The sequence below is a fragment of the Drosophila nasuta genome, chromosome X, assembly GCF_023558535.2.
Source record: "Drosophila nasuta strain 15112-1781.00 chromosome X, ASM2355853v1, whole genome shotgun sequence".
In the NCBI taxonomy this organism is placed as follows: domain Eukaryota; kingdom Metazoa; phylum Arthropoda; class Insecta; order Diptera; family Drosophilidae; genus Drosophila; species Drosophila nasuta.
In genome coordinates this window covers 8,428,849-8,441,680 of record NC_083459.1, presented here as the reverse complement: position 1 = coordinate 8,441,680, position 12,832 = coordinate 8,428,849, and the positions used below count along the sequence as shown (strand labels likewise).

The window sequence follows — 12,832 nt, the reverse complement described above, 5'->3', positions numbered from 1 at the left end:
AATACTATAGGAAATATATTGAACATTACATTTATGAATTAAAATTAGGAAATTTCTTCATTCATTTCATATAGATTATAATAGTCAGAAGATAGTTCTGAAACTAAAAAAAAAAGATTTTTATTTGAAAACGTGCGCTACTTATTTAAGTAATTTAAGTTATTACAGCAATAAACAATGGAAAACTTCAAATACCAAAGATTCCAAATTATGCAAAAATGTGAAAAATCTATTTTAGTTTTTTTTAAATTTATAAAAATGTTAAACAAATCTAAGTTTTTTTTTTAATTTTTAGAATGTGCGTAAATAATTTTAATTTAAATTTCTGGATTTATTCTTTCTCAAAAGTATATACTAAAAAAAAAATTGTCTTATATTAAAAATCAGAAACTAATTTCATATCAATTTCAGTTTTCATTTAAGTTAATATTTATTTTTTTTTGCATTTTTACAGGGTATTACGTAGCCATGCCATCCCCTAGTGAACACATTGGCAACACTTCAATCACTCGCAAAAAATGTGGAAGACAAATAATCGATTCGCCCAAAGGCAATTGACAAACAACAAAAACAAAAACAAAAACCAAAATGAAATTTTCTATTTTTTTATTTGTTTCTTCTTTTTTTTTTTTAAGAGAACGTTACTTGACACAGGGTATTTTCAATTCGTTACGTCAATATGGGGCGCTTCTTTGTTGTTATGTTGAACAATAGACGGACCTTTTAATGAACTATTTCATTTCATATCTATTTTATTTTATTTTTAAAGCAAAAGCCGACTTTTGCCTCTTCGAGAATTGCATGCAAACAAACATTGGCACTTAAGAGTCGCGTTTTCTAGATTAATTGAAAGTGAACAGACAAATTGTGACTCTGTCTTTTCCCTTCATTGTCCCTGATCTTAACTTTTTTTGGGCAAGTCTTTAAAAGAATTCTCTAATAGTTTATTACATGTAATCAAAAATTACGATTACTTTTTTTAATCGCGCTCAATTTTTATATAAGATATGAATAAATTAAACTAGTTTTGGATCATTAAAAATAGTTTTGAATTTTCATTACACATTTGCAATTTAGAAACGTGAAATGTAAAACATCTAAAGTATTTTCTGTTCACTCCAAAAAGCGTAACTAATCAAAGTGTTTGCCCAATAAAAGATTATAGCAATGACTCTAATGCATTTTTTATTTTTCGCATATCATAGCACAACCTTGACCCTGATCCAATAATACACTGTTGTGCATATCAATAGATACAAAATATACGTTAGCACACACTTAAGTGTGTCAAAAATTGATTAATGGTTTAATCTTGAAGTTCACATGAATTCAACTTAATAAACAAATCTCTTCAGTTGCGGTTTTGTCGCCTTCCTTTTGTCATGTCAACATTTCTGTTGATATTGGCAGATAAAGGAACTTAATATATTAATGTGCTTAGCATAGTAACAGAATTCCTCATTGATACTATGTACTGCAAGTTGCCATAAAGTGCTTTTGTCGTTAATTATTTCTCATTATCGCAAAATTTATTGTATTGATACTCTAATAAACGGTGCAATACGTCTGTACTTTATTTGTTGATTAGTTTTCATTAAGGATTTAGGAATTTCTTGGGAACAGTCAGGGGAAAAACCAACTAGAGAGTGTGAGTGAAGTTATGACGTTGAAAGTGAAATTGTCATAATACTTTCTATGACTATATACGACTAGAAATTACCTTCCAGACAGATCTACAATACGCTTAAGCATATAGATTTGGCACTTCATACTTATCAGGTTTGTATGTTTTAATTGATAGTAGAAAATATATATACTCGTATGTTATTAGCAACAAAGAGTTATTTCACAGTGATTAGTTCTACTTGAAAAACAATATCTATCAAGTATCGGCTTGTCAATGTAGTCTATAATGTGCGTTTGTTTCCTCCCTCCCGATCGGTGATTAGAAGTCTACTCAAACAATTCTTCATTACTTTTGTTCCGAATTTGATATGGGACACGTGCTCTCTTCCTTTCGCTATTAGTTGATAATCATATGAATTATATCTTAATACTCGAATTTAACTCAAACACTTGTAATCTTAGAGTAGAGTTTTAGTTGGTAACGTGGCCCTTTTTTCTAATTGCCGGCATCAAAAAGAAAACATGTAATTAAAACAAAAGTGTTGCTTTTCGCTATACGTTGTATTGTCTGTTACGATATGTGACTACCTGAAATGTTATTATTAACTTTTGCTCACCCGTGCCATATTCACGTTCTCTCTCTCTCTCTCTTTTCTCTCTACCTTCTGCTTATGACTGGAGATGGGTGTGCAACTTTCTTTCGACTAAGTTTACAAAAATTTTGCTTTGAACTAAGCACTGTACTAAATATAAAATACATGCGAAACCTCTATTAAAATACGATAGCTCGTCACGCGCTCATCTCTAACGTAGTTCTCTTCTACGTTGAGTTGTGAATCAAAAATATAATTGATGTTATTTTCAATAATATATCATTCACAAATAAAATAAAACAAATCCTTTAAAGCAACTCTTTCATTTTCGTAGTCTATCCTTATACGATAGTTTGTCACGCGCCCATCCCTACCGTAAATCAAAAATATGATATATAATTGATGTTATTTTAAATAATATTAAATTCAAAACTAAAATCAATAATATCCCCTAAAGCAACTCTTTAATTTTCGTGCCCTATCCTTTTACGATAGTTTGTCACGCGCTCATCTCTAGTGTCGTTCTCTTGTGCGATGACTTGCCGTTTGAGCTTAAACGTTTTTTAGTAACGCTCGAGTAATTACAGCAAATAAAACTTGTTGCTGCTTACTGTCTCATATGTTAAATATACTCTTGGTATTGTTGCTGTTATTGTTGTTATTATTATTATTATTATTATTATAATTACAGTCGTTGTTTGCCGTCTGGTGACAGCAACTTCTTACGCGGCGTTTTCTAAAGCAACAAGTTACGCCTTGGCGGTGCCTTACCTTTTTACCCAGGGGGGGAGGCAGTGAAAGAGGAGGGGTGACAGGGCAAAGTTGATAACGGGTAACGGGGCCTGGCGTCAACGGCGAAAGTCAAAGGCCGTCACCGAGGGCGGCCGTCTCTTAACGGCAGAATAAATGTGTAGAAAGTGAAAGAAATGTCAGCGAATGTTATAGGCTTCTTTTTCATGCGATAAGCGGTCGCCTCTCTATCAAGATGCTACTTTCAGATGCGCGATCCAGTAACCCACGAGTATGGGAAACGTTTGTTGATTATTTTATTACGTGGACACCTTCAACCAGTATTCAAGCATCACACAGTGGAACAGTGAATATCCTGCTGGCGATCAATTTGTCGATCAATTTGTCGATAAGCGAAGTCGACTCATTTATAGCAATCAGCTTTTAAGCGAAAAGCACTGCTTAAGCAATAATAATGTAAATAATGATAACATTGATTACTCCATTATTTCCGGTAATGTGAATTCCACTCGGCTGCAGTTGGTCTGTTGCATCCCACTGTGCAACTGACCGACTTTGGTTTTCCATTGCATTGCCTTGCGACGGGTTTCTAAACTAGAACTTGCAATGTGACAGCGGCAACCAGGAAAAGCAAACACATGGTTTGTGCACAGTGGAACCAACTAGTTTCTGCAACATTGTTGTCACAGTAAAATCCATGACGCATTCAAATCACTGCTATTGACATTCAAAATACTACTAATACATACTCTGTAAAATCAGCAATGCATTAGTATATTCACATGAATTTGTTTGTAGTTAATAATTTGTTAAAATATGTTTAATTTGTCTTCGTTCGATTTTAATTTTTATACTTACAATTCGTAAATTTATCTTGAAGCAAAATATGATAAGTTGGCTGCTCCAGGATTCAGTTGAAATACACGAAGTTGGCTGCACGTGATCGCTTGTATACAATGATAAAGTTGTTATACTGTTTGTGGGCGAGTAATATTATTAACAACAGGAAGTGCATAAATAATATAGTTTTAACATCTTTATGCACTTCACCTTGGTAACAGCTTATTTAACGCATGATTTGGCTATTTTGATAATTGAATTTTGTGCTTTCGTGCTGCTAATTTTGGGGTGTAATAAGGTAAACAAAAAATAAACTTAAATATATTTTGTTTACATCTAGAAGTCAAGGTAAGATTTACAGTGCATTTAATGCATTTGTTTTATGGCAATAGTTTATTTTGTAATGAGCATTGGAAAAATATATGGATTTTTAGGCGGCGGCAACTAAGCAAGCAGTTTGTTGTGCACAAAATGATGTTTTCAAGTGAATAGCTTTACACTGCTTATCTCTATTAGTAAACGGTCGGCAAGCAGTGCATCTGGCGCGAATACAAAAAATGAGTTCTGAACTTTCTAATCGCGTATGGAGCACTGATTATGAACCACTGTGCATTACCTGCTGTCATTTCGTGATTAGATCGACAATTTGCAATGCTTCGATGACTATCGCAGGGCAACTAACCGACGACGACAACGACGATGAAGCAGCTCCAGAACTTTCGGTTAGCGGAGTTTTGCGGGGAAGAAGACACGGCACCGACATCTTCACTGAAACGTTACGGCCAAAAGTCAAGCAGCCGAAACTCTCGTATGACAAGCGAGGGGCGGCGTCTCTCGCTGTCTTGGCCAGCAAAAACAAAACCTCAATAGAGTTTCTCCAAATACGTTTGGCGGCTTTGGGTCGTTGTTTCATTTCGTTACGAGACTCGGTGGCAAACGGTCGCAATACGCGTTTTAATTCCCTCAAAAAAAACCAACTTCAAAATCCAGTTGCAGCTACTCGAAAGCTAACTGCAAAAATAAAACCAAAAAAATTAATACAATAAAAATTCAAAATAAATAGAAGGAAAAGCAAATGCCTGCCTTCCACATAGTCGTAAAACTGCTAATGCTTCGCCTGCTGTTGGCCAATTTATCGGGTCTGTCGCCTGGGTCTCTCGTGTGTGCCGGCTATGACTTTGGCTATCATCCCAGCGCCGAGGAGTTTGACAGTTTATTGCGCGAGACGCGAACATGGACACGCGATCTTCTTGCCAACGGGCAACACCGCGAAACTTTTGTGCCGCGCTTCCAGAGACGTCATGAGTTGTCGCCACACAAATCAGAGCTGGACTTTCAGCTCTTTAGCGACGTGGATCAGGAGCAACAGGAACAGCAGCAGCAGCCATTTACTGTGTTTGAATCGGTGCCCGAGTTGGAGATACCAACCACGCATGTGCAGAGTCAGCTGATTGAGATTCAAGATCAACCACAACATGCAACCACAGCCACATCAACAACATCGACATCGCCTGGCAATGCCAGCTTTCCCATCTTCTTTACGAATCCCGCCACAGGCATTGTGTATGCCATCAGCGAGGTGTCCAAGTCACATTCACAGTTACCCAATGGCAGCAATGATAGCGATGGCATTGCCATCTATGTGACCAAGCAACAATACGATGCCGATCTGCAGGCGCTACGTCACAAATACGAGCAGCAGTGCGCCAGTCCAGCTCAATCGGCGCCAGCTCAATCGGTCATCTCCTCATCCACTTCGTCAGTATCCAAGAAGCCCGCTACGTTGACCACAGCGCGTCCACAGATCATACGCCTGCAGAAGCCGAAGAAAACGCCCGGCACAGCGGCGGGCAACAACAAGTTGCCACCGCACAAGCCACCGCCGGTCATGGTGAGCAGCGGACACATTAGTGATCAACTGAAACTGCCCACAAGCACAGCGCGTCCACAGCGTCAGCCAAGTCGCACTCCGAAGCCGAAGCGCGGCAAGCGCAAGAAGAAAAAGAAACCCGCCAAACGGCGTCCAGGACACAAGTTGACCGTCTCCACCACAGCTGGACCGCAAATTGTGCTGGGCAAGCGCACCACAAGTCGCCCGCCCACAGCCAGCTTAAGTCTGGCCACGCAGCTGGAGAAGCCTCATATGCCGCCACAGCCAACGGCAACGATTGCCGCCGGCACCATCTTCAATGAGCAGCCCTTTGTGGTCTCCAGTGGTTACATCGAGGTGCCCCATCAACGGCAGCGTCGAGCGCTTGCCTCGCAGCCGGAGACTGTGGCCGCCAGACCCATAAGCAGCGGCAAGAAGCGTCCCGGTAACAATCGGCGACGTCCGAGCAGCGGAGGTGGAGGCGGCAGTCGCGGAACAGGCGGCGGTGGAGGACGTGGCAAGCCTCAGCAGGCGTCGCCCACAAAGCCAGCGCTTAGTCAGCAGAATGGCGAGTCTGGTTATCGGATACCAGTTGCGGTGCATCTGCTGCACAACAAGCATAAAGGCAGCGAAGAGAACGAACACGGCACTGTGCCTCGCATCGGCGAGGAGCCTGCTAAATTGCACTCGGAGGAACACTACAAATTGTTATCTAAGGAACCAGCGAAGTTACATTCCGATGAATCCTACAAGCTTTATCCTCTAGAACATACTAAACCAAATTCCGAGGAGTCTTCCAAGCTGCCTGCCCAGGAACATTCAAAGCTTCATTCCGAGGAACGTTCCAAGTTAACTCTCCAGGAACATACTAAGCTAATTTCTGATGAACCCGCCAAACTCGAAGGCGCAAAGCCTCCCAAGCTGCATTCCGAAGATCCCTCTGTGCTGCACTCCGAAGAACCTTCTAAGCTGCATTCCGAGGAACGCTCTAAGCTGCGGTCAAAGTTCACCGCCCGACGTAACAGTGCCGAGTCGGACTTTGATTTATTTGATCTATTCACTGGCGCAGATTATGAGGACGATGATGATGCGTACTACGATCAGGAAGAGAAAAAGCATATCAATTTGATCAAGCGACTGGCGAACAGGCGCAAGGGAAGCACAATCAAGCCACAGCAGGAGGAGATAGACAGCAGCTCAGCAGAGGAGGGCGCCGATTTTGGAGCTATGGAGGAGGAGGATCCCTCAAAAGGCGACAACAATAAACACAACATTAGCAGCAGCAGTAAATCCAACACAACTGCCGCGCCAGTCACGCAGAGCGCAGAGAAAACATCCTCGGAGGAACAGGAGCAGCAATCCTCAGAGGAGCAGGAACAACATTCCTCAGAGGATCAAACTGAAACGCACTCGAACACCAAGCAGAGCAGCAGCAAAAAGCGTATCAAGCGTCGTCCAGCGGGCGCTTCCGAAGAGTATGAGTACGATGACGATGATGACGACGAAGATTCAGAATCGGATTCGGAGTCTGGCATTAGCAGTTTCTTTCGCATGATCTTCTATCCGGTGCAGGTGGCAATGTCGCGCATCTTTGATGGCTTCACCGGCCAGTCGGAGGAGCAGAGCGGCGAGGCGAGTGCTAAACCCAAATATCCAACCATAACGCTTTATCATAGCACCGCGCACAGCAATAATGATTTGGCCATCGACGAAGATGAGGAGGAGGATGAGGACGACAGAGTGGATGAGAGCAGTTCGTTGAGCAGCTGGTTTAGCTACTTGTTTGGCCTGGGGCGACGCACCAAGAAGATTGGCAGCACCACCACGGCCAGTCCAACGGCAGCTGCGCCGGCACCTTTGGAGGCGCCACCGTCAGAGCCAAGCGGTTGGCTGGAGTCTTGGTTTGGTTTTGGCAAAACAACAACCCAAGCATCCAGTGAGGAGGATGACTATGACAGTGAGTACCGTTCAAATCTAAAATGAATAAAGTGCTAAGCTGCTGGTGAGAGCAATGTGATGTGACTCTGGAAATACCCTACACATTTTAGAACTGAATTAAAATTCTTTCAGAAGACACGACGATGGGGGAGTTTCAGAATAGATTTAATCCGAGTATAGAATATTTAAAAACGGGCAGACAAGACCAGTATACTTTACATAATACACTTTAAATCTTACAAAGCTATTATTACACTACTTTGCTAATGCTAAAGCAAAGGTGAAAAGTTTAAGCACAGCTTATTGAGCAGAAGTTACTACATAGGGTAACTGCAAGTCGAGCACGCTCACGGTCAATTGAACCCATAAAAGCCAAATCAACTGAAATGGCACACACAGGCTGGCCAACTAAGCAGGTAATTGCGCTGCGACCCACTGACCCCCTCCGCAGTGCTCTAACGGTAGCAATTGCCCCATTGGGAGTTAAAGTGTCCCCGTCTCTGTCTCAGACAGTCGCTAAAGGGGCGCCACGCTTTCTGCACAGTGAGTGCGAGCAGCTAACCAGACTTGGGCCTGAAAAGCCTACGATTAACACGCTTTTAATGTGTTCTTTCTCTCTCTCTCTCTCTCTCTCTCTCTCTCTCTTTATTGCTCTCCACTCAAATCTTAAGAGTGGTTTTCCAGCTGGTTTGAAGGCACTGCGAAGCCGAAGGCACGTCGCCGCAAGACAACAACGTCCACAACGAGCACCACATCGACAACGACAACGATGCCGCAAATGCCCATCTTAACCATTGTGGATCCGCTGCGAAATCCCCAAAACTGGATTGGCATTCTTGCCCATCACATTGCGAATGCCACCGGCGGCGGCGGCGTCGGCACAGCAGCAACAACAAGTTCCACGCACAATCCATTACTGCAAGCGCTAGTGTCACGTGCCACAAAGCACCACAACGCCACAGCCCGATGTGCCGCGTCGTATTAGCTACGAGAAATATCAGATCTGGCGACTGAAGCCGCAGGATGAAGGACAGGTTCTTGCCCTAGAGGAGTTCAAGAAGGGCGAGGATGGCAACAAGATGCAGTGGCTCAAAGGTCCCAGTCTCAGGTGAGTTACGACTCCCCCCCCGAAAGGGCCAGCAAACCTTACTCTTCCTGCCTTCCCGCAGAGGTCTGACGGATGTTCTCGTGCCACCCAAGATGCTAGTGGACTTTCAGGGCACGCTCAATTTTGAGAACATTGCCCACGAGGTGCTCATCTTTGATGTGGGCAAAGCCATTGCCTATGAGCGCACCAAGGAACAGTATTTGTATACAACACCTCCAGCCACGAGGCGACCCACCAAGCATCCAGTGACAGTGCCTGCTATGAGTTGGAATAAATACCATGAGCATGATGACATATTGAAGTATCTCGAAACAATGCGCATGCGACATGCTCAACTCCTAGAGCTGATACACATCGGGCGCTCCTATGAGGGTCGTCCGCTCATCGTGGTCAAGATTGAGTCGAAACAGACTGCGGCGGCAGCCACTGCAGCAGCTGCCGCCAGTTACAAACGGCCGAAGCACAAGCGTCGTTCAGGACAGGCGAATGCGGTGTTCATAGAAGCGGGTTCGCAGGGTCTGGCATGGATTGGACCAGCATCGGCTACCTGGATGATTGGCGAGCTGTTGCGAATGATGCGCACAAACAGTGAGTATTCATCTAAGGATTCAGTAATATAGTGGGACAAGAACTGAAGTCGTTGAGAGAGGAGCTTGGAGAGAAAGTTACAGGTGCAAAAAAACAGGAACAGAATTCTTAGGGGAACGATCCTAGAACAGGGAGAGTATGGACTATGACGATAAACATAGGATAAAATTTTGTGAGGAAAGCATTTGAATATTTTGGAGGATAAATCCATGGAAAGTTGCTTTATCAAACCATTCATAAATTCCTGCAAGGTAAATCCTTGGGTGATAGTTTCCTGATGAGTAAACCTTCGATGGAGATTTCGTAGCAGTTAAACCTTTCAAGGAAAATATCTTAGAGTAAACTAAAGCCTTTTGATATTTTTGTTGACTTTACTTCTCCACAACTTGATTTAATATGCCCTGTTCATGGCTTCGACTTTGAATTTGACACTGATTGCAAAATCAGAAGAATAAAATAAAGGTGCAGATGACGGTTTACTGTCTATGGAAGAACTCATGAGCGCTGTCCCGCAACCAGATGAGCCAGGTTGGGGGTTGTTTCATCTCGATGAGAATCGAATTGCGTCTCGATCTATCGAAAATGGCGCGACCCTGACAATCGCTATAGACGCGCTTGGGCTTTTGAGGCTTGGCTTTGGGTTTCGACTTGGATGTCATCCCCAGTTTAGCTGCACAGGATTTGCCACTCGACGGTTTGCTTGTGATGGCTTTTAGTTTTGGCTTCGCAGACGTTTTGCATTTGTGAGCGCACGCTCTTTTAGCGGCGGCTGTGACTGCTTTGTTGCACTTGCTACAGCTGGAGGTCGAGGTGGTGCCCGAGGATTCGATGCCTTTGCGTATGGCGATGGCACGATGTCGGCAGGTACCCTCGCTGTGCGTGACCAATGTGACGGCAAAGGCGAGGACCAGCAAACTGAGAACGGTGCCAACCGCCACATGCACATTGCGATTCGCGTTCTTCAGTTCGATCAGCAACTGTACAATGTAATAGCCCAACGTAATCCAAAAGGTGATGGTGCAAACGGCAAAGAAGCTGCAAAACCGAATGAGAAAGAAATTTAAGTAGGAATGAGATATCTAGAAATTGTACTTACACCAGTATGCCCAGTACCTCCATGAGAAAGGTCAGTATAGTATTGATGTACTCGTTGCTGCAGATACGAATTCCCGCCGTTTTTTGACCCGCTGCTGTTGCTGCCGCTGTAGAGCCTTTATTGCAAGCGGCACTGCAACCGCGACCAATGCCACAGAATTCATCGCAGAGCATCGTGTCGCGACAGAAGCCACCCGTATTCAAGATGCCCGCATTACCCTGCAGTATCACCGGCAAACCGAACGTATCCCGTCCTAGATCTACATTTGCCATTAGCATATTGTCATCATCGTCCAATTCATCGTAATCCTTGGCAGCGCAACCCGAGTGTGGAAATATTATTTGCCGATAGCCACCTTGGGTTATACTCGATTTACGCTGCGTCACCGCACCGCCAAAGATAAGACCTGTTGGACTCTCAGTCGAATCTTGGCTAGAAGCCTCACGTTCAGCGTCCAATTGTGCACCCAGACATTGGCATTTAGGATCGTTGGATTGGACGTCATTTTTAGTGACCTTTTGAGGACTGCAGCCTTGTTTTGGTGGACTGCGATTAATTGCTTCCATGTCAGAATTTGTGTGACCGTTAGGTCCCATTGCCGGTCCCATGCCTGGTCCCATGCCACGTCCCGGTCTATTGCAAGCTCCCACGATAGGGCCCATGTCCGGACCCGTTCTAGTTCCGGGTTTACTGCTGGGTACCATGGAAATTCCCTTGCATGATCCCATTCCTGGTGCTTTTCCGACTCCCATTACTGGTCCCATTCCCGGTCCCATTCCCGGTCCCATCCTTGGTCCCATTTCTGGTCGCCCACACTTCCCTGAATTGCTTACTGGTCCCATGCCCATTCCCTTGGCCGCTCCCATTCCCGGACCAGCACCGCTTGAGGCAATCTGGCCACAAATGCCCAACTTGCTCTGTGCAATTGCTTGGACGCGCGCTTCGTGCTGTTCCCGTGCCCGTTCCTTGCATTTGATACACGGACAGGGCGGCTGGGAGAATTGTCTGGATGTCATGCCCATACTCAAGGGCGGCGCTGATCCTGGACCCATGCAAATGCATTTGGCAGCCGACATTGCGCTACGCTCTTGACCCCCAGAGAACTCTTCTCGTCCAGAGCTGAATTCTATTTTATACAAAATTTGGAGTGTAGAGTTAGCTGTCGAAAGTTGCTGTGGAAAGACTATTCCCAAAGGCCTACATGGATGAAGCATAAAAATGTGAAATGTTTAAGATGGCCTGTAAAGATTCATAAATCCAATTGCAGAGACCGATGTGGAGCACGAGTTCATACGCAACACGACGTGGTACATAATGCCAGTGCTCAATCCGGATGGTTATGTCTATAGTCACGAGTACGATCGATTCTGGAAGAAGTCGCGATCGCAGCACGTGGCCAAGCCAAGTGGCGGACTGTTGGATACAGCGATGACGTGGCTGCAACAGAAGCAGGCCAAGGAAAAGGTGTGTTACGGTGTAGATTTGGATCGCAATTGGATGCATCAGTGGGGCAAGCGAGGCAGCTCAAAGGGTCCCTGCAACGAGTTCTATGCCGGTCCGGCGCCCTTCTCTGAGCCCGAAACGAAAGCAGTGTCCGAGTTTCTCATGGATTATCGCACCCAAATCAAGGTGAGGTCCATTTAAACATCCTCCAGTCTTCTCCTAGCAGCTTTTATCATCACTTTGCTCCTTTGCAGCTCTTTGTATCACTGCAGGCGTATGGTCAAGTGGTCTCGTATCCTGTGAAAGCGAACTCCACCTTTAATGCAGAGCGTCTGGATGATTTTCTCGACGTGGCCATGGTGGGTGTCGATGGATTGCGCAAAAAGGGCAGCAAGTCGCGTTATAAAGTGGATTCGGCCAACGATTTAATTGAGCAGCGTTCGGGTAAATTTCGAACAACTTTCATTTAATTTACTTTACATAAATATAAATGCCTTTGATATTTGCAGGCTGTGCGGATGCCTTTGCTGCCTATGAGATCGGCATACCCTTTAGCTATACCCTGCAGCTGGCCGATAACGGCGTGCACGGCTATTTACTGCCCAGCAGTGCCATCGAGCCGACAGCCCGCGACGCCTTTGAGATAATTAAGGGCATGTTGGACTATATCTAAGGCCCAATATCTCGCTTATGAGAACATTTTTCATTGGATTGCACCAATGTAAACACTATCTCGCTTAACGGCCTCAACTAGCACCCAAAATATAAATAAAACAGGCCGTTAAGCAAGAAGACCTTAAATGCAGCGAAGAGCATTTTTCTTTTAGATTTTTTTTTGTGGCCGTTAAGTGATATGCCCCTAAGTGAACAATGTTAAGGTTAAGTGTATTCAACGAGGTATATTTCCATTTTGGGCGCTACAACTCAAACATTAGTTCCTTTTTAATGGCGCATTATATATTACATAGTACATAGGATAT

At 44.0% G+C, this 12,832-nt stretch overlaps 2 protein-coding genes and 1 long non-coding RNA gene across 4 annotated transcripts; 1 reads left to right on the top strand and 2 right to left on the bottom strand.

The window, feature by feature from the left end:
- Nucleotides 1-3,872: 3,872 nt before the first annotated feature.
- On the bottom strand, nt 3,873-4,758 carry LOC132796878 (uncharacterized). Its single transcript, XR_009633603.1, has 3 exons — nt 4,426-4,758; nt 4,020-4,086; nt 3,873-3,942 (listed from the first exon to the last, which is right to left on the bottom strand). It is a non-coding gene; the product is annotated as an uncharacterized LOC132796878 (long non-coding RNA).
- Nucleotides 4,759-4,780: 22 nt separating this feature from the next.
- Nucleotides 4,781-12,741, top strand: LOC132796870 (uncharacterized). The gene is given in 7 exon segments (XM_060808210.1): nt 4,781-7,636; nt 8,289-8,559; nt 8,561-8,725; nt 8,787-9,313; nt 11,677-12,038; nt 12,107-12,296; nt 12,362-12,741. Coding segments are annotated over 7 exon segments (4,431 nt in total). The 5' UTR covers nt 4,781-4,884; the 3' UTR covers nt 12,526-12,741.
- Nucleotides 9,665-11,599, bottom strand: LOC132796872 (uncharacterized). 2 transcript variants are annotated; one of them, XM_060808215.1, is made up of 2 exons: nt 10,410-11,598; nt 9,665-10,348 (listed from the first exon to the last, which is right to left on the bottom strand). In XM_060808215.1, exons 1-2 carry the CDS (start codon nt 11,483-11,485, stop codon nt 9,790-9,792), a joined length of 1,635 nt encoding a protein of 544 aa, XP_060664198.1. In that variant the 5' UTR covers nt 11,486-11,598; the 3' UTR covers nt 9,665-9,789. The 2 variants fall into 2 exon arrangements, with proteins under 2 accessions (XP_060664198.1, XP_060664199.1); XM_060808216.1 differs by having other exon boundaries at nt 9,970-10,348; nt 10,427-11,599.
- Nucleotides 12,742-12,832: the final 91 nt, after the last annotated feature.

What these genes read in the sequence shown, in the direction of transcription:
- LOC132796872 (XM_060808215.1), bottom strand. Translation starts at nt 11,485, where the DNA reads ATGTCGGCTGCCAAATGCATTTGCATGGGTCCAGGATCAGCGCCGCCC. An exon ending in GAGGTACTGGGCATACTGGT is followed by an intron (nt 10,349 to 10,409) that starts GTAAGTACAATT and finishes TCGGTTTTGCAG; the next exon opens with CTTCTTTGCCGTTTGCACCA.